This window comes from Artemia franciscana, chromosome 4 (assembly GCF_032884065.1).
Source record: "Artemia franciscana chromosome 4, ASM3288406v1, whole genome shotgun sequence".
NCBI lineage: Eukaryota > Metazoa > Arthropoda > Branchiopoda > Anostraca > Artemiidae > Artemia > Artemia franciscana.
The window spans coordinates 16,902,994-16,929,982 of NC_088866.1; the positions used below are offsets into that span (position 1 = coordinate 16,902,994).

Consider the following 26,989-nt stretch of genomic DNA (forward strand, 5'->3'; position numbering starts at 1 on the left):
AGTCCCAGAATATTGTTTTAAGATAAAATTTCTGTGTTTCAAAACTTCTTAATCTTATAAATAATTTAAGCTAACTTAAATCTTAGTCTTGATTGAAATTTCGATATGGTATAGTTTATATTCGCTATCATTAACTTTGTCATTATCTTGAAAAGTGAACATGACCCCGTTTTTGTATTCCAACTGGCAATCAGTGAATCAATTCAATTTTTCACACATAAAATAGTGTTGTTTCTCACACTTAAGGTTGTTGTTGTGTTATTAATGGTTGAAATTGTCGATTTTTCCCTTTTTCAGGATTACTCTATGGTGAAAACAAGGGTAAACCTAAAGGAGACCCTCTGTCCCCCTAGATCACATTTGCATCGCAAAACGTTGCACCAAATACCTAATGGTTTTTTAATATTTTGTAAAATATTATAGGCTATTTTTTATTTTAAAAATAAAAGAAACAGCATAATTACAGATTTGCCACTTGGAAAAGAAGTATCTTTTGAATTTTTGTATTACGATTTTATTTTGTTTTTACTTGACAAAATTTAGTGAGTATGCATCAAAGATAAGCAGGGCCTAAGTAAAGAAAACACTGTGGAAGTTTTTTAAGATATTGTTTTTAGTTTGGGAGTTTTTAATTTTGGACTCTGAATTAGTAAAGGTATTCTGATTTGCCCGTGTTAAAATTATAATAAAATTATGTGTTTTGGTTCTGGATATATGGTTTGGGCTTGTTCAGATAAATTAATTATTAAAGTTGTGTAATAGGTAAAAATGGTGAGAAGAGGAGGGCGCTAATAGAAATTAATCCGTGTGGCGGCTCTGAACTGGAATAGGGTCAATTTCTTTTCTTTTTTTTCGGAAGCGAATTTGTTTCCTCAAAATGGTTGTTAGAATAAAGTCATAAAACGAAGTTGTATTATTATAAAACAATAATAGTAATAGAATTCATACTCTTTTTCTATCAATGTTGGTAGCTGAGGTTAATCAATGATTTCTTTTGATAAAATGACTTGCGCATGAACTTGATCGTTTGATTTATTTCAAAAATAAATAGAATTGCTTTTCTTGTATCATTAATACTTCTTACTGAGATTTTGTTGCCAAAGCTCTTAGTCTATAATAACACAACAAAATAAAAAGATGACAAAGCAAAAAAAAAATATCAAAAAAATGAAATGCAACTTCAAATTGTACAAACCCACCAAAAACAACACAGCAAGGTGGGTATTTTTAACTGACAACAAAAACAATAAAAATCCATCGCCTACATGTCTTAACAAACTATCCCCTCGTACATATTTACCAGTGGTTCCCAGAAATTTCTAAAATCTTTATTTCCCCCCCCCCCCCACCTCTATGAGATTTAAATTGTGTTTTTCAAAATTTTAGATGTATTTACTGAAGGAAGCTTAAAAGGCCATAGCCTTAGTGTTTTTTTTTGTTTTGTTTTTTTGGGTCGTCCTCTAAGGATATTTTATGCTAATGAAAAATAGTGTCTGTATAAAACACCATTTATCAATGCATGACACTATTGTAATCCTATCATGTATCAGCAACTCTTCGACCTCGCTTGCAAAATTAAAGACCTTGTCATTTACAAATCGGGCAAAAGTAGGGGCTGGTGGTAAATCTAAATATCCCCCAAAATTGTCTTTTCTCCCTAATCCAAACTTACCTAATCGCTTCTGTTGTTCAAAATTTTAGATGTGTATACAGAAGGAAGCTTAAAAGGCCATAACCTTAGTGTTTTTTTTGGATCGTCCTCTAAGCATAATTTATGCTAATGAAAAATAGTGTCTGTATAAAACACTATATGTATTTTATATATATATATATATATATATATATATATATATATATATATATATATATACACATAAAACTTGAACATTAGTACTTTTAAAAGAAAACCGCCCCTTACCAAGCTTCTTCGTTAGTTGCCGACGTCATACGTTTCGACAAATCGAATGCACTATAAAAAAAGGAAAGCGAAAAGAAATGAAAAAATAACAGATAAGCATTTAAAAGAGATATAGAAAAAAGAAATGAAAGACCAAGAGTGAAAAGAAGCGAAAGAATGACAGAAGAACATTTTAATGTGAAAGCCAAACAAACCAAACAGACATTTTCCCCATAGTTTTTTATTCATTACTTCTTTATATTTCTTTATATTCATTATATTCATTTTTTTAATTCAATTCAATGGTTCTTTATTCATCATATTCACTTCTTTGTCCTAACTTCATAAAGATGATTATCCTTTTGCAATTCTTTTGTCAATTAGTGCCGCATCTGATTGATGGAGTAAGGTATGCCCTCCCAGAAGGTAGTTAAAAAATTCTAAATAAATTTTGATTCAAGTTTTGAAGTTTTGGGTATCAAAATTTGTGGAAAGCGTATAAACTGAATCGTTTTGAGGAAATCTACCCGATTGTTGTTTAGGGCATTTATTGAAAAAAAAATTAGAGCAACGGGAGATTCTGGTTCTGAAACTGTCGATATAAATTAGGAAGGTCAAGGTCATATTCGGGGGAGGAAAATGTGTGGCCGGGTTTGACCCCCCACCCCACCTTCAAAAAATTCCTGTATATGCTTTTGGCTGAGGGTATCTTCATGCTATTTTAAGGACTGTTTTTTTTTTCCCGCTCAAACTCTGTTCGTCGGTATGTGTAATAACCACAGGATTTGACCTTGAAGATAACTTTAGAAATTATACTGGGTACATATATTTTAGGAAAGACCTTTAGTGCAAGTGGAAGTGGAGATAACAAAAAAATAGGAAACGCAAAAAAACAAGGCACAAAAAATAAAATGAAAAAATAAGTAAAAAACAGATAATCAAATAGAAAATAATAAACAAAGAAAACAAAAGAATAAATGCGGAAATCAAATTAGCCTGATTAAATGAGAAAAAAATGTATCAGTGTGTATAATAACAATGTATTTGGCCTAATGTTTTTCTGTTTCGTAGCTGATGAGAATGCAAAGTTGAAATCTGATGTCCAAATGGAGAGACGTAGAAGAAGAGACTTGGAGCTTGCCCAAGAAGTACCAGGATCTCCACCTCATACCTCGGATGAAATAGCTCTAATACAGGATAAGCTGGATGCGAAACAAAGGGAAACTGATTCTCTTTCAGATAGAATGTTTCAACTTGAAATTGAGCTCAATGAAGCAAACAGACAGTGTGACATCTACAAAAAGAACGTAAGTTGACTTTATGATGTATGCTTTCATGTACACAGGGGCAGAGGGGACTCTATGGAAAAATGTAAAATCTGATTTTGAATCCTAATGCTTTACCAAAACAAAAAGGTAATAGCTTCGAAAAATCTAGAAAGACTAGATGCAGGAGCTTTCTCAATCTACTTGTAGTTCTATGAACTATCCTTCGGGGTCAGGCAATATAAATTTTTGTCAAGCAAGTAGGCTTTCCCAATGGACTTGCAGAACTATTACTATCCATAAAATATTCAAACCTCTGTTCTGCCATTTGTCAAAAAGATCTGATGATAAATAGGCTTTGACTTCAAAATATTACTAACATCAAAATATTTGTCTATACGGGAACTCGGGTGATTGTATATGGGGCAGATAATGATGGATGTATTGCGGAGACTCGCCTTGACCCAAAATGCCCGCTTCTTCTCTGTATTTGTGACACTGAGACAAGGGTATGAATTACAATAGGGAATTTTCACCTATGGAATATAGAAGCGCCGTTTCTCCGCTTTATGTAATTACACTCATAAAATTGTATCAGTTGATGTAAAGGTTGAGAATAAGGGGATGACTGATTGCCAAAGATCGTTCTTTTTCACCCATCCATCTAGGTCCAAACAAAAAGCAGGTTGTTCCTGAATGGGTTGGGACGAGGCCGCAAAAAAATTGAGGGAAATGGAAATTTCTTGGAGGGGGGTAAAGAGGGAAGCTTTGAATAGATAGGGATGGAGAATCAGTGTGCGTAGTTGTGCTGGTCTCGTGCGGCTTGGTGCTGCGCTATAGTAGTAGTATTAACTAAGCTACTAATAAATACTAGATCTAAGTCGCATGTGCAACGTGAGGTGTTGCGGCAACCTTTTGTTCAGCTTCGCCGAGTAAAGTGTTGCGAGAGCAACAATTGGTTTTTTTTCCTCGCTTCGATTAAACGCTGAAGTTGTTAAACTCTAAGGATCTTAAAATAAATACCAGGCACATCAACTCGCAAAAGTTACAAACCCCTCATTGCAACTAGCAAAAGTTGCAAACCCGTTATCGCTGAAGATGATTGTAGCCTAACAGCCGATTATTACTTACAAGTCCCCTACATGTCTTACCACTGGAAACAAATAATTGGTACACCAACTAGCAAAAGTTGTGAACCCCTCATTGCCGAAGATGATTATTACCTAACAGCCGACTTTTGCTTAAAATTCCCCTATATGTCTCAAAATTGGTATCGGCCTATTTTTGGTTTCAGTGTGCACCTTACTACTGAAGTTGTCAACGCCTTTAAACTTTCAAGTTTATATATCTCATGAAGGAATGTTTTTACCAAAAAATGGATACACTTTGATCAGCTCATCAAGAGCTATCGACTGCCGTCAAAAAAAATTTCCTGTCTTAGTTCAAATGTTGACTTTTTTTGTCTTGGGCCAAGTTTCTAACGTCAGCACCTAGAAAGGAGCAAAGGATTAACTCTAATTTATTTAGCAATAAGAAAACTTCTAAAGGTTAAGACGTGTATCTGATACCATTTCTGTATCGACCTATTTTTGGTTTCAGTGTACACCTTACTACTGAAGTTTTCAACGCTTTTAAACTTTTGAATTGATATATTTCATGAAGGAATTTTTTTCTACCAAAAAATGGCTGACAAATACTTTGATCAGCTCATCAAGGACTATCGACTGCCGTCGAAAAAAAAATCTATCTTAGTTCAAAAGTTGACTCTTTTGCCCTAGGCCAAGTTTCTAACGTTATCACTTTAAAGGAGCAAAGGATAAACTCTGATTTCTTTAGCAATGATTTCTTTAGCTTTAAAGTTTAAGAGACACATCTGATACCATTTCTCTACCGCAATCCCAAGTGCAAAAAAAAAACCGAATGATAAACTCGACCGAAATTACGAGCAGAAATGTTTGGGGAATGGTCTCCTTTCTGCTTCACAGGAAATAATTACCCTTCTGAAAATAGGGCCAACTTAGTGGAAAGATATTGTAAATGTGGCCCAAGCTGAACCATTTGTCATGCAAGTTAAAAAAAAGAAGCTAATATATCTGAATGAAATTCAGAGGCGTAGCTAGGGAATTCAGTGCCCTGGGACATTTTAAGCCCCCCCCCCCCCCACCCATCATCACTACCACAAGATAAGTTTAAAAAGAAAAATCAGTTGGGCTCCCCCTCAGAGGCTGTGCTCGGGGACTTCAGAATAAGTCAATGGTAACATAAATTTTTCAAAGTAATTTTTCCCCTATTCAATTTTCTGCTACCATGTTGCAAGTCTGACGTTAAAGACGTCTCTCTCTCTCTCTCTCTCTCTCTCTCTCTCTCTCTCTCTCTCTCTCTCTCTCTCTCTCTCTCTCTCTCTCTCTCTCTCTCTCTCTCTCTCTCTCTCTCTCTCTCTCTCTCTTTCACTCTCTCACTCTTTCTTTTTTTCTTTTCTCTCTCTCTCTTTCTCTCTCCTCTCTCCTCTCTCCTATTTTTCTTTATATATGTGTGTATAATAAGGCAAAGAAAACATATACAAGGGAGTTTACAGTTGGGCGGGACTTAATAGGGAGGAATATAAGTGGGTAGTATCGATAAGAGTACATCTACTGCTCATGGATAGGAGGAATTAAATTCTGGGGGGGGGGGGCTACATGCTAATGGTAGGTCCAGCTATTGTAGTGAATAGATACATTGTTTTCTATGTTTCAATGCTATACAAAATCACTAATGATTATGTTGCCGTATTTAATTTATTGTATTAACCAAGTATTGACTATCGGGATTTTTAACATCAATAACTATTGATTTTGCTGTCCATTTTAGCATATTCTTTGTTTTAGGTCGATTCTCTAGAGAGCCTTCTTAAAAACAGCAAAGAAAATTATGCAGAGTTAGCCACCATGTTGCAAAATTCAGAAGCGAAATATGCAGACTTGTCCAGAAGAAATGACGAGCAGTCTAGTTTGATTGAGGAACTGAGAGGCATGATTTTTGAACTACGCTCTGAAAAAATGGAAACAGACTCTTTGCCTTCACCCAGTAAGTGTTTTTCCTGTCTTGTTTATAGTGATGGATCTAGGGAGTGACACCCCCCGCTAGGTGTGGTTAGAGTTTCCTTTGATCTGTTTTACTTTGAATTAGCACAAATATGTCCAGTGAAAATAACGCATTTTTAAGGTACATGTAGTAAAACATACTCCAATACACGCCCTCCAATCCTGGAACGGCTACTGCTAGTCATAGGTTATATCTTAGTTTTTGTTTCGTTTAGTTTAGTTTTAGCTTAGTCTTAGTTTCTTAGTTTTAATATTTGAAATTATTGGCGATAGCTGTCTTTTTACGCCCTCTTTTATACGAAACTTGAAAAGTTCTCCAGTGTAATTGAAAATTGAAGACTTAGGAAATTTGTTCCCAAATTTGTAGAGTTTACTTTGGTTTTCACCTTTGTGTGAGCGCAACTGGAAGCAAGAGAGATCTTACAAATGATTGACTAGCCTTTAAGGAGGAGAATGTCACTGCCCCTACCCTCCTCCAAATCTTAAATTTTCTCCACAATTTCCTATATTTTGAAATGACCTGCTTCTGCAGTGTTTTTCCTTTCTATCTAGCAGAAGTTGCTTGTGCATGTACATGCTGTCTATGCTACAATCGCTCTCTATCCTCTATGCCTATACATCGAATATCCTATTGAAAACGTCAAGTAGATAATTTTTTGAGGAATAACTGATCCAAGCATGGATAATTAGAGAGAAAAAAGGAAAAATTTATTTTTCAAAACGTAGAGGAGGATGGGGTAAGGGCAGTTTTGTTTTTTCTGTGAAAATACCAAAAAGAGTATTCTTAATGAAAATGCTTCCCTCTCCAAAAAAAGGAGTTTATAACCTAGAGAGGAGGGTGCAAATGCCCCCATGTTCTCCTCCCCCAGTTTATGCCACTTGATTAGGGTTTTTGGAAACAGTTGACCAATATTTCAGATACGTGAGTAAGAATGCCCGCTGTATGCTGATGCTTTGAAAAAAAAAAAAGAAAACACCAACTACAAAACGATGGGAGTTTCTTATTACTGATATCCGAAAGCTTTCTACATAGCACGGCAATTATACTAAAATGCCATTCATCTCAAATATCAATATGTATTACGATACCACGGAGGGAAAAAATGTAGGGATTTTCAGTACTGGCAATAATAAATATTTGTCTGTTTTAATAGAAGATAAAATCAAGAAGGGTAAGACTGAATGATAGTAAAAAGCGGAAAATAATCTCCATAAAGCTTCACGATTTATCTCTGTTTCTGACAGTTCTGGGGGAACTAACCTGAACCTTCTTCTTAGGAAAAGACATTTGCCGAGAACAAAACGATCGTAAATTGCTAGTAATATTAAGGCCCAACAACCTAAAGTAAGCCCATTGAGCCACCAAAATTTAGCTAAAAGGGGACAAACTTCTATAAATTTTAATATAACAACTATTTATAACAACATATTTAAAATATTTTGTATTTAATATATTAAAAAATGATTATAATCTAGATAAATCTGAGTTTCGTGGAAATTGCTCATGCTCATCACAATTTAGTGACCCGGGGAACATGATACTTTACTTTTGGAGCTTCTCCTCCCAGCCTGCCAATTAGTGCTCTAGCTAGAACAAAAAAGGAGTTTGTAAATTGAATCATAGTCGAGTTTCAATCTTTGTACTCCTTTTATGGATTAAGTCTGAACTGGTTAAGTTGACCTAGGACGGCAACTTTGATCTTTACGATTCCTTTGGGAAATAAAATTCGTTTCTTTCTTTTGAGCATTTTTCCTGCTCCGCTTTCGACCATAGATATACCCAAGAGATATACTACTGACTCGTTAATATTCAAATTGTAGTTTACTACTCAAGAGATATGCGTTAAGTACTTTGTAAGATTGATAGAACGTAGTTGGTGTTTATTTTTATGTGAGGTGTGAGAAATATATTAAATTTCCTGACGACACTGGCATGACGATAGGAGAAAATCTATTAGAAGGAACAACGGGGGTGGAATTACAGTCAATATTAAAATAGAGAAAAAGCAAATATTTCAAAAAAAACCTCGTTTCGGTTGTTCTTAGTGTTAAAAAAAATAATTATACACAAGATACTCTATGTATGACCATAAGGTTAATTTGAAGAAGTTACTCCTCGTCGCCTTCTCTATTTGTTTTCGATATCTCTTATGGGCCCTCTTACCTTTGTTTCAACAAGTATTTGCTAGAAGACCCGTCAAGTCGAAATGGCTAAGTATCCAGGATTTTTAATAGTTCTGTCTGCTTAAGTAAACCAGGTTTTCCTTCGCTTTCAGAATTTTGTATTTACTCAGTCGAAATTGTGGTAAGCTTAGGGCTTGTTGCATTTTTTTTTTTTTTTCGTCTCGTTTTGTTTGCCTTTTTATCTCCGAAATCATTGATCGTGTTCTTTTTCGCAAACATAAAAGCAAGTTGGTGTCAGCATTGTGAAAAGTTTAGAAAATGAAAGTTATGTTTTGTTTGCTGCTGCAGTGTTTTAAATGCAATTTGTTAGTTGAAAAATGTTTGTAAACTCAAATTCCCCGAAATATTCTGCTCGACATTGGAAAAAATTGACAGTACTCATTGGGATGGCTGGAATGACTGGGATGACAGGCTGGTACCAAGTGTGGAGAAGGCGGTAGCCTTATGGCAATGAGTAACAAAAAAGTGTTAGCTCACAGGTGAGGAGTTGGGTGTTGTAGCCCCTTGGTTAAAGGGTTTTAAACTTTGGCGAGCAGGTTTGATGTGTTTTAACTGAAATGCATTACTGTTAGTGGGTTTGCTTCTAGTTCACATTTTATTTGTTTTGTGACTAGAGTCAAACTTACTGATAGTGGTCATTGATTTTCTCGTTTTTGCTCTCCTCAGTAATACAGTTTCGGATAGGTGATTTAGCAAGGTTACTGATACTGGATTACTGGTTGACCTCGCTGATGAATGTTCTAATTAAACAATTCTAGTGGCCTCTCCCTCTTCCAATTGGTTGGAATGAATAAGTATATCGAATATATGTATAAATACTTAAACAAATATTACATATAATGAACAATATATATATATATATATATATATATATATATATATATATATATATATATATATATATATATATATATATATATATATATATAATGCATAACATATAATGCATAAGGAATAATATTAAATAAAGTGTAACAATAATATACGTGTAATTAGTCGGAATGAGAAATGAATCTCTTAAGAGACTGCATGTTTAGGTGGTCATAGCCGGTTTTCTCTGAATGAGATCTCGCTCTGGGAGCCCACTTAGTGGCAAAAGGAATTTAAAAAAAGGTTTTCTTTGTTTGGGCATGGCCTGTAGACAATCTTCCACTAAATCCTGGCTTTGCTTCTTTTTCTTGTTCAATGATTATGATACTCTTTTAAAAATAAAGGATTTGAGTTGAAAGCCATCTACCGTAATAATTTCTTACAAGCAAGGTAGCTTGTTTGAAATTTGGCAATTTGTTTTTGTAAATACCCTGATGACTAGTATGAACCTACCGCCAACACCTCCCATCCCCACCAAGGTCAGAGTGAGATTGAACCTACCGAAAGATGGTATTTGTCTCAATTTACTTACTCAATAAGAAAGAGAAGAAATCAGATTTTGTAACAATAAATAATATAAACTCCATGAAGACGAAAATCAAGATGAGTATCAGACAATTTGTTGTTCTTAGAGAACATGTTCCCCTTTTTGCCCAATTTTTCTTTTCACTTTATAACTGATTTCCATGGTTTATAAAGAGGGTTCGGGTTGTAAATGTCGTGAGATGGCAAGGAGATTTATCTTAGTAATTGCCTCCTTTCTGTCCCATTCCTCTTGTGTGTACGGGCATGTGTCGGTCTATGTGTTGGGCATGTGCTACGATAATAGTTCTGTTTTGGTTGGAAAGCCCAGCTTAATTCTTTAGATTGAATAGTCCTTGCTCTCTGACGTTAAGTCAGATACTTTCGCTCTCACTTCATTTAAGAAAGCAATTTTCTTTCTTTTATACTATGTATTTTAAATTATATAATAAACAAGTATTTTAAGCAAGCAAATAAAAGACGAGCGTATAATTTAGCTCCTAGGTCACAGACAAGACAAAGGTGTATTGTAGAAATGCAATATCTGCATATATGCAGATCAACGTGCTGCAATATCAACAAAAGGGGTGGGGTAGACGGGAGTACCATGGAGCTATTAGTTATGAGTGCGGTGTATGTTGGAAGATAGACTTGTCAACGATCGACCTATTCAAACGATCATTTCATGTTTATAGATCGATCATAGCGTTAAAACTGATTAGTAATCACAGGAAAACTTTTGATGATTTTATAAGCTATATGAATTTTCTTGAATTTCTTTTGTAAAGATCCAGTGTTCTAAGTCAGTTGTCAGTTTGCTCTTGAAAGGCAACATTCATGTAAATATCTTTGGGAGAAAAGGGAGACTGAGACAAGCACTAAATTTGCCGGTTACCCAAAGACCTCTCTGAAAAGTGACGCAAAAAAATCGCTTGTGCGTTGCTGAAAACAATTCTTATTTTGAGTTATGAATTTTTATTTATAATAACAACGAAAAACTTTCTTATTAACAAAGATTTCCTAAAAAATATAATGAATCGTAGATTAACAGTTTATTTTATATATATATATATATATATATATATATATATATATATATATATATATATATATATATATATATATATATATATATATATATATATATATATATATATATATATATTCTGATCTTTGCTAGGCATTAAATAAAAAAACAAGTTTTTTTAACTGAAAGTAAGGAGCGACATTAAAACTTAAAACGAACAGAAATTACTTCGTATATGAAAGGGGCTGCTTCCTCATCAACGCCCCGCTCTTTACGCTAAAGTTTTTTACTGTTTTAAAAAGAAGAGTTGAGAGAAAGAGTCAAACTTTAGCGTAAAGAGCGGGGCGTTGATGAGGAAGCAGCCCCTTTCATATACGAAGTAATTTCTGTTCGTTTTAAGTTTTAATGTCGCTCCTTACTTTCAGTTGAAAAAACTTGTTTTTTTTATTTAATGCCTAGCAAAGATCAGAATATACATATATATATGCTTCCTCATCAACGCCCCGCTCTTTACGCTAAAGTTTTTTACTGTTTTAAAAAGAAGAGTTGAGAGAAAGAGTCAAACTTTAGCGTAAAGAGCGGGGCGTTGATGAGGAAGCAGCCCCTTTCATATACGAAGTAATTTCTGTTCGTTTTAAGTTTTAATGTCGCTCCTTACTTTCAGTTGAAAAAACTTGTTTTTTTTATTTAATTTCTGAACGTTTTTGAATCAATACATGTTTTGATTTTGGCTCTCTGCAGAGAAATAATTAAAACGAAATTTGCATAGTTTTTTTTTGCTAAATGGCTTTCTCATAATTTTGATCGAATGATTTTGAGAAAAAAAGAGCGAGGGAGGGAGCCTAGTTGCCCTCCAATTTTTGGTTAATTAAAAAGGCAACTAGAACTTTTAATTTTTACGAATCTTTTTATTAGTAAAAGATATACGTAACTCATAAACTAGCTTACGAAAAGAATGTTTTATTCTCATGTTTTTAATACACATATGAGAGGGTTCGCCCCCTCGTCAGTACCTCTCTCTTTACATTATATTTTAAATTTTGTCCCAATTCATTAAGAATGACCCCTGAATCACAAAAGCCGTAGAATAAATAGTTGACATTGCTAAAAACACTTTAGCGTAAAGAGCGAGGTATTAGGAGGAGGTGAGCCCCTCATATGGGTAATAATTTATGTTCGTTTTAAGTTTTAATGCTGCTCCTTACTTCCAGCTGAAATAAACTTTTTCATATTTATTTTTTCATTGTTTTTTTTTTAAATAATGCCAGTAAATCCTGCGCTCCCTTCATGGAAATTTTCTTCCCCCATGACAAATTCCTCGATGGAAAGTTCCCCCAGTATATCCCCCTCTTCTCAACCCCTCCCCCCAACCAAAAAATTCTCCTGAAAACACCTGTACACTTCCCAATAACCATTGCTATATGTAAGCACTGGTCAAAGTTTGTAAATTGTAGCCCCTCCCACGGGGACTGTGGAGGAGTAAATCGTTTCCAAAGACATAGTTATAAGGTTTTTCAAATACGTTGAATAAAATGGCTATCTCAGAATTTTGATCCGTTGACTTTGGGAAAATAATTAGCGTGGGAGGGGGCCTAGGTGCCCTCCAATTTTTTCGGTCACTTAAAAAGGGCACTAGAACTTTTCATTTCCGTTAGAATGAACCCTCTCGCAACGTTCTAGGACAACTGGGTCGATACGATCACCCCTGGGAAAAAAAAAAACAAACAAACAAATAAACACGCATCCGTGATCTGCCTTCTGGCAAAAAATACAAAATTCCACATTTTTGTAGATAGGAGCTTGAAACTTCTACAGTAGGGTTCTCTGATACGCTGAATCTGATGGTGTAATTTTCGTTAAGATCCTATTACTTTTAGGGGGTGTTTCCCCCTATTTTCTAAAATAACACAAATTTTCTCAGGCTCGTAACTTTTGGTGCGTAAGACTAAACTTGATGAAACTTATATATTTAAAATCAGCATTAAAATGCGATTCTTTTGATGTAGCTATTGGTATCAAAATTCCATTTTTTAGAGTTTTGGTTTCTATTGAGCCGGGTCGCTCCTTACTACAGTTCGTTACCACGAACTGTTTGATAGGGGGTGTTAGCCCTGCTCCTGTGTGCTGTCATTTTTGTCTGTTTTTTAGTTTAACTTGATTACTTATTGTAATTTCGGTCCGGTTCGGTTTTAATTATTTGCTGATAGTAATTTATGTTTGGTCGACACTCGAATTACTGTTTGACTTTATTAGGCATAATATAGCTCATTACTTTTCTTTGAAGTACGTCTGTTGTCTTAAAATACATTTTAGAACTAATTATCTGTTCGTTTTGATTGAAATTTTTTTTTAATTGATTAATGAAAGGTATATTTGTAAAACTTTTTTTTTTGGTTTTTCGCTTTAGTAATCAAGATTTTGGTTGCTATTTATAGACAGTTGCAACAAATTTTGGTAATACTTGTGCTATACAACTTTGGATTGAGGGTACGAGAATTATTATTTCTGTAAATGGATTGAAAATCTTCTTAATATTTGGTCTTCTTTAGGTTGAAGTAATTCTGGCCCCCTGTGACAGCCCTCTCAGCAATCCTTAAGAGTTTTAACCTAATTTCCTTAAGCGTTCCAATGTGGAGGCCAAAGCAGAATCAATATGCTCATTTTTATTTAGAATTTCACATCTCAGAGAAATCGTGTATTCATGCCGTCTTTTCCCCGGGAGCGGGTATTTACCCCCCCCCCCCCCACCGTCGGAAAATACCCCCACGGAATATTCCCCGCGCCTGTGGAAAATTACCCCTATTTTAACCTTGAATAATTCCAGGATTTTCATTAGAAGGGAAATTGAAATTTCTACTCTTCTGTTTAAGTCAGGGGCAATTGTATTGCATTACCTATTTTAAAGGCCCATAAGGGTTCAACATATTAATATTTGTTCATTTTTTCCCCAGGGACACTTCATGTCGAAAGGGTGGTCGAACGAACTTTTGAGGGGGATCAGTCAGTTGGAAATCGAAAGTTACTGTGCCCTTTTCTAATATTTATCCTACTTTTCAACGAATTGCTACCGAATGACTTGTTACTGACTACAGTGTCTTTGAAACATTCTTATTCTAGTTTGACGGCCCTCGTGTTTCAGCAGTTGTTTTAGAAAATTCTTCAGATAAATACAGAATTAGTTCTAAGGGAAGAATGATGGGAGGATGAAGGTAGAAATTGATATACAATCCTCGGGACAGTATCCAGGACGTTATTTAGAGGAGAGGGGGCCTTGGGACAGGCACGGTCACCTGAATCAGAGTCCAAGTCTAATAGAGAGGAGCTAGATTTGGAAGCAAACTCTGTTGAAGGCAGTCTTAAGGACTGAGAAAGTGACTGAATATTCCGCTCTCATGATGCAGTGCTTAGTTAATCAAAGTCATCAAAGCGATGCAAACCTCTTCTATAATTGTATTCGCTACTTTTATAAATAAGTGAAAAATAACATGCATGTGATATAAGGAATGTGGCTGAATACGGCCACATTCCTTTTAGGGTAACGTTTCTTATATTTAAATGTAGAAAGAAAAAAAAATTACTAATATGATTTTACGCCCAAATAATGGTGAATAATTTTTATGGCACTTGGTATCTACCAAGTGACATATATCGATCGCAAATTCTGTCGGTCTGTCTGTCCGGGTTTTGCTAGTTTAGGCACTTCCAGGTAAGCTAGGACGATTAAATTTGGCAGGCTTATTAGTAACCAGACCAGATTAAATTAGAAATTCTTGTTTCCCCGATTCGATCATCTAGGGGGAGTACGGGGACGGTTAAATCGCAAAAACTAGAAAAAATTAGGTATTTTTAACTTACGAACGGGCGATCGGATCTTAATGAAATTTAATGTTTGGAAGGATATTGTGTCTCAGAGTTCTTATTTTAAATCCCGACCGCATCCTTTGACAATTGGGGGAGTTGGGGGAACTAAAATCTTGGAAAACACTTATAATGGAGGGATAGGGATGAAACTTGTTGGTAAAAAAAAGCACAAGTCCTAGATACATAATTGACATAACCGGAACGGATCCGCTCACTTTGGGGGAGTTGGGGGGGACCTGAAATATTGGAAAATGCTTAGAGTGGAGGGATCGGGATGAAACTTGGCGAGAAAAATAAGCGCGAGTCTTAGATACGTGATTGACACAACCGGAACGGATCCGCTCTCTTTGGGGGAGTTGGGGGGGGTTAATTCTGAAAAATTAGAAAAATGAGGTATTTTAATTTACGAAGGAGTGATCGGATCTTAATGAAATTTCACATTTAGAAGGACCTCGTAACTCAAATATCTTATTTTAAATCCCGACGGGATCCAGTGTCATTGGGGGGGGGCGGAAATCTTGGAAAATTCTTAAAGCGGAGAGATCAGGATTAAACTTGGTGGGAAGAATACAAGTCCAAGATACGTGACTGACATAACCGGACTGGATCCGCTCTCTTTGGTGGATTTGAGGGGGGAGTGTTTCGAAAAAATTAGAAAAATGAGGTATTTGTTACTTACGAACGGGTGATTAGATCTTAATGAAATTTGATATTTAGAAAGATCTTGTGCTTTAGAACTCTCATTTTAAATCCCGACCAGATCCGTTGACATTGGGGGAAGTTGGAGGGGGAAACTGGAATTCTTGGAAAACGTGAAAATTGAGGTATCTTACGAATCGGTGATCGGATCTTAATTAAACTTGATATATAGGAGGATCTTATGTCTCAGATGCTCAATTTTCAATTCGAATTTAATCCGGGGACATAGAGGGTTGGAGGGGGAAACATGAATTTTGGAAAACGCTTAGTGTGGAGAGATTGGGATGAAACTTGATGGGAAGAATAAGCAAAAGTTATAGATATTTGGTTGACTTAATTGGAACGGATCAGTTCTCTTTGGGGGAGCTGGGTGCTGTTAATTTGGAAAATTAGAAAAATTGAGGTATTTTTAACTTAAGAACGGGTGACCGGATCTTAATGAAATTTGATATTTAGAAGAAGCTCATGTCTCATAGCTCTCGTTTCAAAATCCGACCAGATCTGTTGACTTTGGGGGGAATTGGAGGGGGAAATCGGAAATCTTGGAAAACGCTTAGAGTGGAGAGATTTGGATGAAACTTGGTAGATAGAATAAGCAAATGTCTCAGATAAGTGATTGACGAAACCGGATTGGATTTTATTTTTTTTACAAAATGGATGTCTGAAATCAGTTAATGTCCAATCGCTGAGTTATTACCATAGGCACAAGGTTACCAAAGGGATAAACTAGACAGTTAATTGGAATGATGAAACTAGATGAAAGGGCATTACCTTTTCTAAGCCCAGGAGAATCAGAATCATTAAAAAATTTCATGAAAAGCTGTAAGAAACGCTTAAAAAGAAATGCTCAACTGGTCTTGTAGCTACAGAGTAACTCTAAAACATTTCCTAGGGAATACCTTATTTTTCCAGTTTTACCTTATTTTTAGCAATTTTACAGATTTTACTTTTCGTTTTTTTTTTTTATTTTAGAGCAATTTTACAATATTAGCCTCTGTCAAGCTAGGTTCTAGGTGTTTACTCCCTCCTTCCTGAAAATACCTCCTCCCCCGCCTAAAGGGACCCCCAATGGAAAATAAGGCTTTCCAAATTTTAGAATTTTATTTGAGTTTTTTGTGTAAGGGGAAGGAATTTTGGTATTTGTGTATTATACGCCACTCATTCAAGTTTTTTGTAACACTCAAGAACAAACCAGTTTCTTCGTTAGTTTCTTTCAGCTTAGCACGAGACAATACAAAGACAAGTGACAGAATAGATGGGAAATATATAATTCAGGCTATATATTTGCACATAAGGGGGGGGGGGTAAAGTATTTGGACAGTTGGAAATCAGAAAACAAATCTTGCTTCTTGATATAAAAAATAACTGTACCTAACACATTTTGTATGCAGACCCGCTATATTTTACCCCCCCTCCCCTAATGTGCAAATATATAGCCAAATTTGTTTCTAAAGTAACGAAGAAACTAACAAAGAAACCGGTTTGTTCTCGAATTTTACACATCGTAATTTTGCAAGTACGGGAATTTTACATGGAGAGAGAGAGCCGGATTTCCTGGTATTATTTAAAGACGATCAGAAATTAAATTTAAAAAAATTTGTTTTTTCTATTAAAAGTGAGGAGCAACATCAAAACTCAAAACGGACAGAAACCATTACGTATATGAAAAGAGTTCTTCCTTCCACAAGACCTTGCTCTTTTTGCTAAAGTTTTGAATTTTTGTCCTGATTCTTTAAGAACGATTCCTGAAACACACAGGCCGTTTAATTCGAACAATAAGCTTTGTTCTAAAATTCTATGAAAAAAAAACTTTAGCGTAAAGAGTGAGATCTCGAGAAGGAGGCAGTCCCTTCCATGTACGTACTAATTTCTGTTTGTTTTAAGATTTAAAGCTGCTCCTTACTTTCAGTTGAAAAACTTGTTGTTCTTTTTTATTTATTTATTTACAGATAGTATTTGTTAATGGGAAACCTACGGAACAAGCTTTTTTTAAAAAATGAAGAGCCTCATTAAAAAAATATGAGTAGAAATAAAGTTAGATAATCTTCAAAGTAAAAACTATGGAGTTGAATAGAAAACGAAAAAGATATAAAATATTGTTTTCCGTGAAAAAGACTATGTCAATAATAAAGGAACAGAAATTAATTAATAAAACTTTCTACAAAACAAGTTTTACAAAGAATAATAAAGAGCCTCGTTAAGCCAAAAATGAATAGAAATAAATTCAAATAATTTTTCAAGCGTAAAACTATCACAAATCACCATCAATAAAGGAATTAAACCCAAAACGAACAAAAATTACAATAAATAGTCAAGTCAAATTCAAAAACGAGCAAAAATTAACATGAGTAGAGTTGATAACCCCCACACCTCCTCAAGACAAGAACAAAATTTGCACTTAATTGAAAACAAAATGCATATGAAATGCTTTTACTTTTTTGGCTTTAACAAATAAAGAAGTATTCGTTCACATCCTTTGTTGTCATTGGTCATGACAACTTATGACCTTTCCACTCCTTTCCAAAGATATAACACTCAGTTAAGCCGTCGCTCTTTATCCTTTTTTTTAAACAGAGGAAAAACCCTTTAGCAGGACTAGTAAAGAACGAACTAATTTATTATCTTTATCCAGGACACTCTTTAAAGTATTTTACTGTAACGCCATTTACGTGTGTAAATGACGTTACAAACATAAATTTGTAATGTCGTCTACAATTACGACGTTATTCAGCATCTTCTTCACGAAGATGCTGTTTCTTGTAAAAAATTTATTTTAAATTAAATTTATTTTTTTCTTTAGTTAAAAAAGCGAGTAAATGTTGCAATTTCCTTTAAATTGAGCGCTTAAATAGCTCTTCATAGTAGTCCACTGCCCCGCTAACAGCAGAGAAAAAAAAGGATATCATTGATATTGATTTCCATGCAAAAAATGGATTTCCCGGCTGATCAATCCAAGGGACTACAAGTTTCGGCCACATCAATTCCAATGGTGCACTTTTTGTTTTGATCCCGGTCCCATTTTTATGGCACTTGATATTAACCAAGTGACATATAGCAATCGCAAATTCTGTCGGTCCCGGTTTTGCCACTTTAGGCACTTCCAGGTAAGCTAAGAGATGAAATTTGGCAGGTGTATCAGGGATCGGACCAGATTAAGTTAGAAATAGTTGTTTTTCCGATTTGCCATCTGGGGGGGGGGTGTTAATTCGGAAAAAAATAGAAAAATCGAAGTATTTTTAAATTACGAACGGTTGATCAGATCTTAATGAAATTTGATATTTGGAAGGATATCGTGTTTTAAAGTTGTTATTTTAAATCCTTACCGGATCTGGTGACATTGGGGGGGGGGCTGGGAGGGGGAAACCTAAAATATTGGAAAACGCTTAAAGTGGAGGGATCGGGATGAAACTTAGTGGGAAAAAATAAGCACAAGTCCTAGATACATGATTGACATAACCGGAACAGATCCGCTCTCTTTGCGGTATTGGGGGGGGAGGGGTTAATTCTGAAAAATTAGAAAAAATGAGGTATTTTTAACTTACGAACGGGTGTTCAGATCTCAATTAAATTTGATATTTAGAAGGATATTGTGTCTCAGACCTCTCAATTTAAATCCCGATATCATGTTTCAGAGCTCTTACTTTAAATCCCAACCGGATCTGGTGACATTGGGGGGGGGGTAGTTGGGAGGGGGAAACCTAAAACATGGAAAACACTTAGAGTAGAGGGATCGGGATGAAACTTGGTGGGCAAAATAAGCACAAGTCCTAGATACATGATTGACATAACCGGAACGGAACCGCTCTCTTTGGGGTATTTGGGGGGGGGGTAGTTCTGAAAAATTTGAAAAAATGACGTATTTTTAACTTACGAAGGAATGATCGGATCTTCATGAAACTTCGTATTTAGAAGGACCTCGTAACTCAGATCTCTTATTTTAAATCTCAACCGGATCAAGTGTAACTGGGGGGGGGGGCAGCAAATCTTAAAAAATACTTAAAGCGGTGAGATCAGGATGAAACTGGATAGGGAAGAATAGAAACCTGTCTAAGATACGTGACTGACATAACCGGACCGAATCTCCTCTCTTTGATGGAGTTGGGGGGGGGGGGGTAATTTTGAAAATTGAGTTATTTGTAACTTACGAAAGGGTGACCAGATCTTAATGAAATTTGATATTTAGAAGGATCTTGTGCTTTAAAGCTTTAATTTTAAATTCCGACCAGATCCTGTGACTTTGGGGGAGTTTAGGGGGAAACCGGAATTCTTGGAAAATGTGAAAATTGGGGTATTTTTATCTTAAGAGTAGGTGATCGGATTCTTATGAAATTTCATATTTAGAAGGAATTCATGTCTCAGAGCTCTTATTTCAAATCCCGACCAGATCTTTTGACACTGGGGGAAGTTGGAGGGAGAAATCTTGGAAAACACTTTTAGTGGAGGAATCGGGATGAAGCTTGGTGGATAGAATAAGCAAATTTCCTTGATACGTGATTGACGGAACCGTACTGGATTTGCTCTTATTGGGGGATTTGGGGGGAGGGGTTCAGTGATTTGGCAAGTTTGGTGCTTCTGGACGTGCTAGGACGATGAAAATTGGTAGGCGTGTCAGGGAGCTGCACAATTTGACTTGATAAAGTCGTTTTCCCAGATTCGACCATCTGGGGGTTTAAAGAGAGAGGAAAAATTAGAAAAAAATAGGTATTTATAACTTACGAGTGGGTGATCGGATCTTAATGAATTTTGATTTTTAGAAGGACATCGTGACTCAGAGCTGTTATTTTAAATCCTGACCGGCATTAAGCCTCTTATTTTCTTTTTTAAATCAATCTATTGATTCATAGAGTTTTATTAGAGCTCATACCATATGATCTCTTGGCTCTTAGCTCTTCTTGCCTCGTCACAAGTGCCATTTGAGCTCTTAGCTCTTGTTAGAGTTCTGTGCTATATTTTTGTAATTACGGGCGTTGTTTTTCTTTTACTAGTTTGCAGTTACCGCTGCAAGAACGATAGACAAGTGATTAGCACTCTGAATGATTTTCTTGCCAATCCGACGACAATTTTTTTTTTTTTTTTTTAGGTTTCAATGAACCCATCGGGTTTGCGCTTCTTAGAGATGAGAAGGCATTGCTCGAAGAACAGCTATCACTTCTTCAGAATCAGTTGCAGGAACAAAAGGAAGTGACTATTGAAAAGGAAAAACAGTCCGAAGGAATAATAAACACCCTAACTGTACAGCTTAGTGACCTTGTTAACCGCTGTTCTGATGAAACTAATCAACTCCAAAGTCAAATTTTAGTGTTGTCAGCAACGGTCGAGGAAAAACAGCATTCATTAAATCAACTATTGATGGAAAAACAAGATGCTGTTGAAAACGCGAAAACTTCCCAAGAAACCATAAGAACACTCAATGAACAGCTCAGTAATTGTCTTAACCGTCACTCTGATGAAATAAGTCATCTTCAAAATAAAATGTTGATGCTATCGGCAACGATCGAGGAAAAACAGAATTCATTAAGTCAACTGATGACAGAAAAACAAGAAGCTGTCTATAAAGAGGAAACCTCCCAAGAAACCATAAGAAAACTGAATGAAGAGTTCAGTAGTTCTGTTAGTCGTTATTCTGATGAAATAAGTCATCTTCAAAATAAAATGTTGATGCTATCAGCAACGATCGAGGAAAAACAGATTTCATTAAACCGACTGATGAGAGAAAAACAAGAAGCTGTCGAAAAAGAGAATTCCTCCCAGGAAACAATAAAAAAACTGAATGAAGAGCTCAGTAGTTCTGTAAACCGTTATTCTGATGAAATTAATTCTCTTCAAAGTCAAGTTTCGATGCTGTCAGCAACGGTCGAGGAAAAACAGAATTCATTAAGTCAACTGATGACAGAAAAACAAGAAGCTGTCGAAAAAGAGAATTCCTCCCAGGAAACAATAAGAAAACTGAATGAAGAGCTCAGTATTTCTGTTAACCGTTACTCTGATGAAATTAGTCATCTCCAAAGTCAAGTTTCGATGCTGTCAGCAACGGTCGAGGAAAAACAGAGTTCATTAAACCAACTGATGAGAGAACAACAAGAAGCTGTCGAAAAAGAGAATTCCTCCCAGGAAACAATAAGAAAACTGAATGAAGAGCTCAGTAGTTCTGTAAACCGTTATTCTGATGAAATTAATTCTCTTCAAAGTCAAGTTTCGATGCTGTCAGCAACGGTCGAGAAAAGACAGATTTCATTAAACCAAATGATGACAGAAAAACAAGAAGCTGTCGAAAAAGAGAATTCCTCCCAGGAAACAATAAAAAAACTGAATGAAGAGCTCAGTAGTTCTGTAAACCGTTATTCTGATGAAATTAATTCTCTTCAAAGTCAAGTATCGATGCTGTCAGCAACGGTCGAGGAAAAACAGATTTCATTAAACCAACTGATGACAGAAAAACAAGAAGCTGTCGAAAAAGAGAATTCCTCCCAGGAAACAATAAGAAAACTGAATGAAGAGCTCAGTAGTTCTGTAAACCGTTATTCTGATGAAATTAATTCTCTTCAAAGTCAAGTTTCGATGCTCTCAGCAACGGTCGAGGAAAAACAGATTTCATTAAACCAACTGATGACAGAAAAACAAGAAGCTGTCGAAAAAGAGAATTCCTCCCAGGAAACAATAAGAAAACTGAATGAAGAGCTCAGTATTTCTGTTAACCGTTACTCTGATGAAATTAGTCATCTCCAAAGTCAAGTTTCGATGCTGTCAGCAACGGTCGAGGAAAAACAGAGTTCATTAAACCAACTGATGAGAGAACAACAAGAAGCTGTCGAAAAAGAGAATTCCTCCCAGGAAACAATAAGAAAACTGAATGAAGAGCTCAGTAGTTCTGTAAACCGTTATTCTGATGAAATTAATTCTCTTCAAAGTCAAGTTTCGATGCTGTCAGCAACGGTCGAGAAAAGACAGATTTCATTAAACCAAATGATGACAGAAAAACAAGAAGCTGTCGAAAAAGAGAATTCCTCCCAGGAAACAATAAAAAAACTGAATGAAGAGCTCAGTAGTTCTGTAAACCGTTATTCTGATGAAATTAATTCTCTTCAAAGTCAAGTATCGATGCTGTCAGCAACGGTCGAGGAAAAACAGATTTCATTAAACCAACTGATGACAGAAAAACAAGAAGCTGTCGAAAAAGAGAATTCCTCCCAGGAAACAATAAGAAAACTGAATGAAGAGCTCAGTAGTTCTGTAAACCGTTATTCTTATGAAATTAATTCTCTTCAAAGTCAAGTTTCGATGCTGTCAGCAACGGTCGAGGAAAAACAGATTTCATTAAACCAACTGATGACAGAAAAACAAGAAGCTGTCGAAAAAGAGAATTCCTCCCAGGAAACAATAAGAAAACTGAATGAAGAGCTCAGTAGTTCTGTAAACCGTTATTCTGATGAAATTAATTCTCTTCAAAGTCAAGTTTCGATGCTGTCAGCAACGGTCGAGGAAAGACAGATTTCATTAAGCCAACTGATGACAGAAAAACAAGAAGCTGTCGAAAAAGATAATTCCTCCCAGGAAACAATAAGAAAACTGAATGAAGAGCTCAGTAGTTCTGTAAACCGTTATTCTGATGAAATTAATTCTCTTCAAAGTCAAGTATCGATGCTGTCAGCAACGGTCGAGGAAAAACAGATTTCATTAAACCAACTGATGACAGAAAAACAAGAAGCTGTCGAAAAAGAAAATTCCTCCCAGGAAACAATAAGAAAACTGAATGAAGAGCTCAGTAGTTCTGTAAACCGTTATTCTGATGAAATTAATTCTCTTCAAAGTCAAGTTTTGATGCTGTCAGCAACGGTCGAGGAAAAACAGATTTCATTAAACCAACTGATGACAGAAAAACAAGAAGCTGTCGAAAAAGATAATTCCTCCCAGGAAACAATAAGAAAACTGAATGAAGAGCTCAGTAGTTCTGTAAACCGTTATTCTGATGAAATTAATTCTCTTCAAAGTCAAGTTTTGATGCTGTCAGCAACGGTCGAGGAAAAACAGATTTCATTAAGCCAACTGATGACAGAAAAACAAGAAGCTGTCGAAAAAGATAATTCCTCCCAGGAAACAATAAGAAAACTGAATGAAGAGCTCAGTAGTTCTGTAAACCGTTATTCTGATGAAATTAATTCTCTTCAAAGTCAAGTTTCGATGCTATCAGCAACGGTCGAGGAAAAACAGATTTCATTAAACCAACTGATGACAGAAAAACAAGAAGCTGTCGAAAAAGAAAATTCCTCCCAGGAAACAATAAGAAAACTGAATGAAGAGCTCAGTAGTTCTGTAAACCGTTATTCTGATGAAATTAATTCTCTTCAAAGTCAAGTTTCGATGCTGTCAGCAACGGTCGAGGAAAAACAGATTTCATTAAACCAACTGATGACAGAAAAACAAGAAGCTGTCGAAAAAGGGAATTCCTCCCAGGAAACAATAAGAAAACTGAATGAAGAGCTCAGTAGTTCTGTAAACCGTTATTCTGATGAAATTAATTCTCTTCAAAGTCAAGTTTCGATGCTGTCAGCAACGGTCGAGGAAAAACAGATTTCATTAAACCAACTGATGACAGAAAAACAAGAAGCTGTCGAAAAAGAGAATTCCTCCCAGGAAACAATAAGAAAACTGAATGAAGAGCTCAGTAGTTCTGTAAACCGTTATTCTGATGAAATTAATTCTCTTCAAAGTCAAGTTTCGATGCTGTCAGCAACGGTCGAGGAAAAACAGATTTCATTAAACCAACTGATGACAGAAAAACAAGAAGCTGTCGAAAAAGATAATTCCTCCCAGGAAACAATAAGAAAACTGAATGAAGAGCTCAGTAGTTCTGTTAACCGTTTCTCTGATGAAATTAGTCACCTCCAAAGTCAAGTTTCGATGCTGTCAGCAACAGTCGAGGAAAAACAGATTTCATTAAACCAACTGATGACAGAAAAACAAGAAGCTGTCGAAAAAGAGAATTCCTCCCAGGAAACAATAAGAAAACTGAATGAAGAGCTCAGTAGTTCTGTTAACCGTTACTCTGATGAAATTAGTCATCTTCAAAGCCAAATTTCGATGTTGTCAGCAACAGTCGAAGAAAAACAGCAGTCATTAAACCAACTATTGACAGAAAAACAAGATGCTCTCGAAAAAGAAAGAATTTCTGAAGAAAAGCTTAGCAACCTTAATGATCAGCTTTCAAATTGCGATCGTTTATATAACAAGTCGATGACCGAAAAAGAAATTTTAATGAATGAACTGAATAGTCGAATCGTCGAGTACGAAGCACAGTGTTTCCGACTGGAGCAGCTAAAGGTTAGCAAAGAAACTCGTGTCAAAGAGCTGGAGGAGTGTTTGCAAATGGAAATTGAAGAAAAGGAAAACTTAAAAAATCAAATTGAAGAAACAGCTGAGCGCCGCAAAGAGCTTGAATCAAATTTATTGAGTGAAAATCAGCTACTGAATGAACAGCTCAATGATGTTCAACTTAAATTGGTTGAAACTAATAGTGAAATGGAGTATAAATCTTCTTTAGTATCAACATTGATGCAAGAAGTCCAAGAACTACGTGAAAAACTTTCAAAAAAGAATGACGAGGTTACTAGGCATGAGAAGAGCAAGGAAAAAACTATTGAGGCATATGTGAAAGAAGTTGAGTTAGGAAAGTCACGCATAAGTGAACTGAGTGAGCAGCTTAGAGTGGAGATTGCTAAATCAGCTGAATTGAAGCTGCGACTTGAGCATCAGATGAAAGAAAGGGATGAAAAAAGCGCTAATGAGGTTTTGGTGTCAGAACTCCTTGAGAAGATCAATAAGTTCGAGTTGGATTATCAGCAAACTTCAAAAGCCATTGAAGCTATGAATCAACAACTGTCTTCATTGAGAGCAGAAAATGAAGTTGCCTTGGAACTGAAGAAAGAATTGGAATCCAAAGTGGAACAATATCAGCACCAAGTGATACAAAAAGAGAAGACTATTAGTGAACTGCGGGAGAATAGTCAAAAAGAGGTTAGTTTTCTTCTTCAAAAATTTAGTCTGTTGCTTTCTCGCTATCTTTAATGCTAGTAGGAGCTCTTTTCTCCTTTTCGCTTTTTTTTACTTCTAATGCATCTACTTTAGAGTGTATATTCTCGGAGGGGTGCTGACTTTCCGCCATCTGGTGTACAACGGAGCATCGCGTGTGCTGCACGGTTTTGCACGTTTGGTATAGTCCCCAAAACCCTAGAAATACTTAACAATACGCATGGCACAGTTCCGCCACGCTTGACAGGTGCCACTTAGTACTATTTGATTTCTGAGAGAAAGTGACTTCTCAGTATTCTCTGAACATTTCTTTATTTTAAGCAAAGTTTTTATATTGTCCATTTTAAGGCTGTCCTTTTTTTTCTTCTTTTTTTATTATTATTAGTGGCAAAGCAACCATTTATGAGTATGTAGTCAAAGCCAGCATTGCCTATACTGAAAATATAGTAGGTTTAGTGTCACTTTTTTTGTCATTATTGTTTGTACTCCAAGGTGTTGGTTTTTCCTCTTTGTGACTAGAAAAAAAAGTAATACTTGAGAGGCTAATGTCGTATTTTATAACGTGGTCTAGAATTGACAATTTAGAATAAATATTCCAAGAACATTTTTTTGTGTCAATAGTCTGACCTAGAGATTGCATGGGAGGCCTCAGAGATTTTTCCTAGTATTCTTTCTTATAGTGGCCTGTCTAGGGGTAAATAAGGATAACAGCTCTCTCTAAGGGCGTTAATCGGGGAATAAATAGGGACCTTGCAGGGATTTGTTTTTAGCATTACCTATCATTATATAGTATCAACAAACAATAAAGTAATCTACTCTCGCTATTCATTTTATTCTTCTCGTAAGATGCGCGAACCTCTGAAAAAAAAATTGTTAATAATTAAGGGACAACCGTGTTGCTGTTCTCTAACTATTGAATCAACTTGCGTTTAAATGCTGCGAAGTATGATTTGGCTACATTTGCCTTCTCCGACTGATTCTGCAAAGCATAATTTGACGATACTTTGGGCTTCTCTGACTGATTGTGTGAAGCATGATTTGAGGCTACATTTTGTTTCTCCGGCTGATTCTGCGAAGTATGACTTAACGCTACATTTGGCTTCTCCGAATGATTCTGCAAAGCATGATTTGACGCTATATTTGGCTTCTCCGACTGATTCTGAGAAGTACGATTTAATGCTACGTTTGGCTTCTCCGACTGATTCTGCAAAGCGTGATTTAACGCTGTATTTGGCTTCTCCGACTGACTCTGCAAAGCATGATTTGTCGCTTCATTTGGCTTCTCCGACTGATTCTGCGAAGCATGATTTAACGCTAAATTTGGATTTTCTGACTGATTCTGGGAAACATTAATCGACGCTACATTTGGCTTCTCCGAACGATTCTGGGAAATATGATTTGACGCTACATTTGGCTTCTCCGACTGATTCTGGGAAACATGGTTTGACGCTACATTTGGCTTCTCCGACTGATTCTGGGAAACATGGTTTGACGCTACGTTTGGCTTCTCCGACTGATTCTGGGAAACATGGTTTGACGCTTCATTTGGCTTCTC

At 35.9% G+C, this 26,989-nt stretch overlaps 1 protein-coding gene across 1 annotated transcript in view; it reads left to right on the forward strand.

The window, feature by feature from the left end:
* LOC136026060 (putative leucine-rich repeat-containing protein DDB_G0290503) overlaps positions 1–26,989 on the forward strand; it is a gene marked incomplete at its 3' end in the record, with an annotated part of 84,588 nt that overhangs the window by 32,200 nt on the left and 25,399 nt on the right. The window contains 3 exon segments of the mRNA XM_065702245.1: positions 2,969–3,204; positions 6,030–6,228; positions 20,489–25,419. Coding sequence (XP_065558317.1) covers positions 2,969–3,204; positions 6,030–6,228; positions 20,489–25,419 — 5,366 coding nt within the window.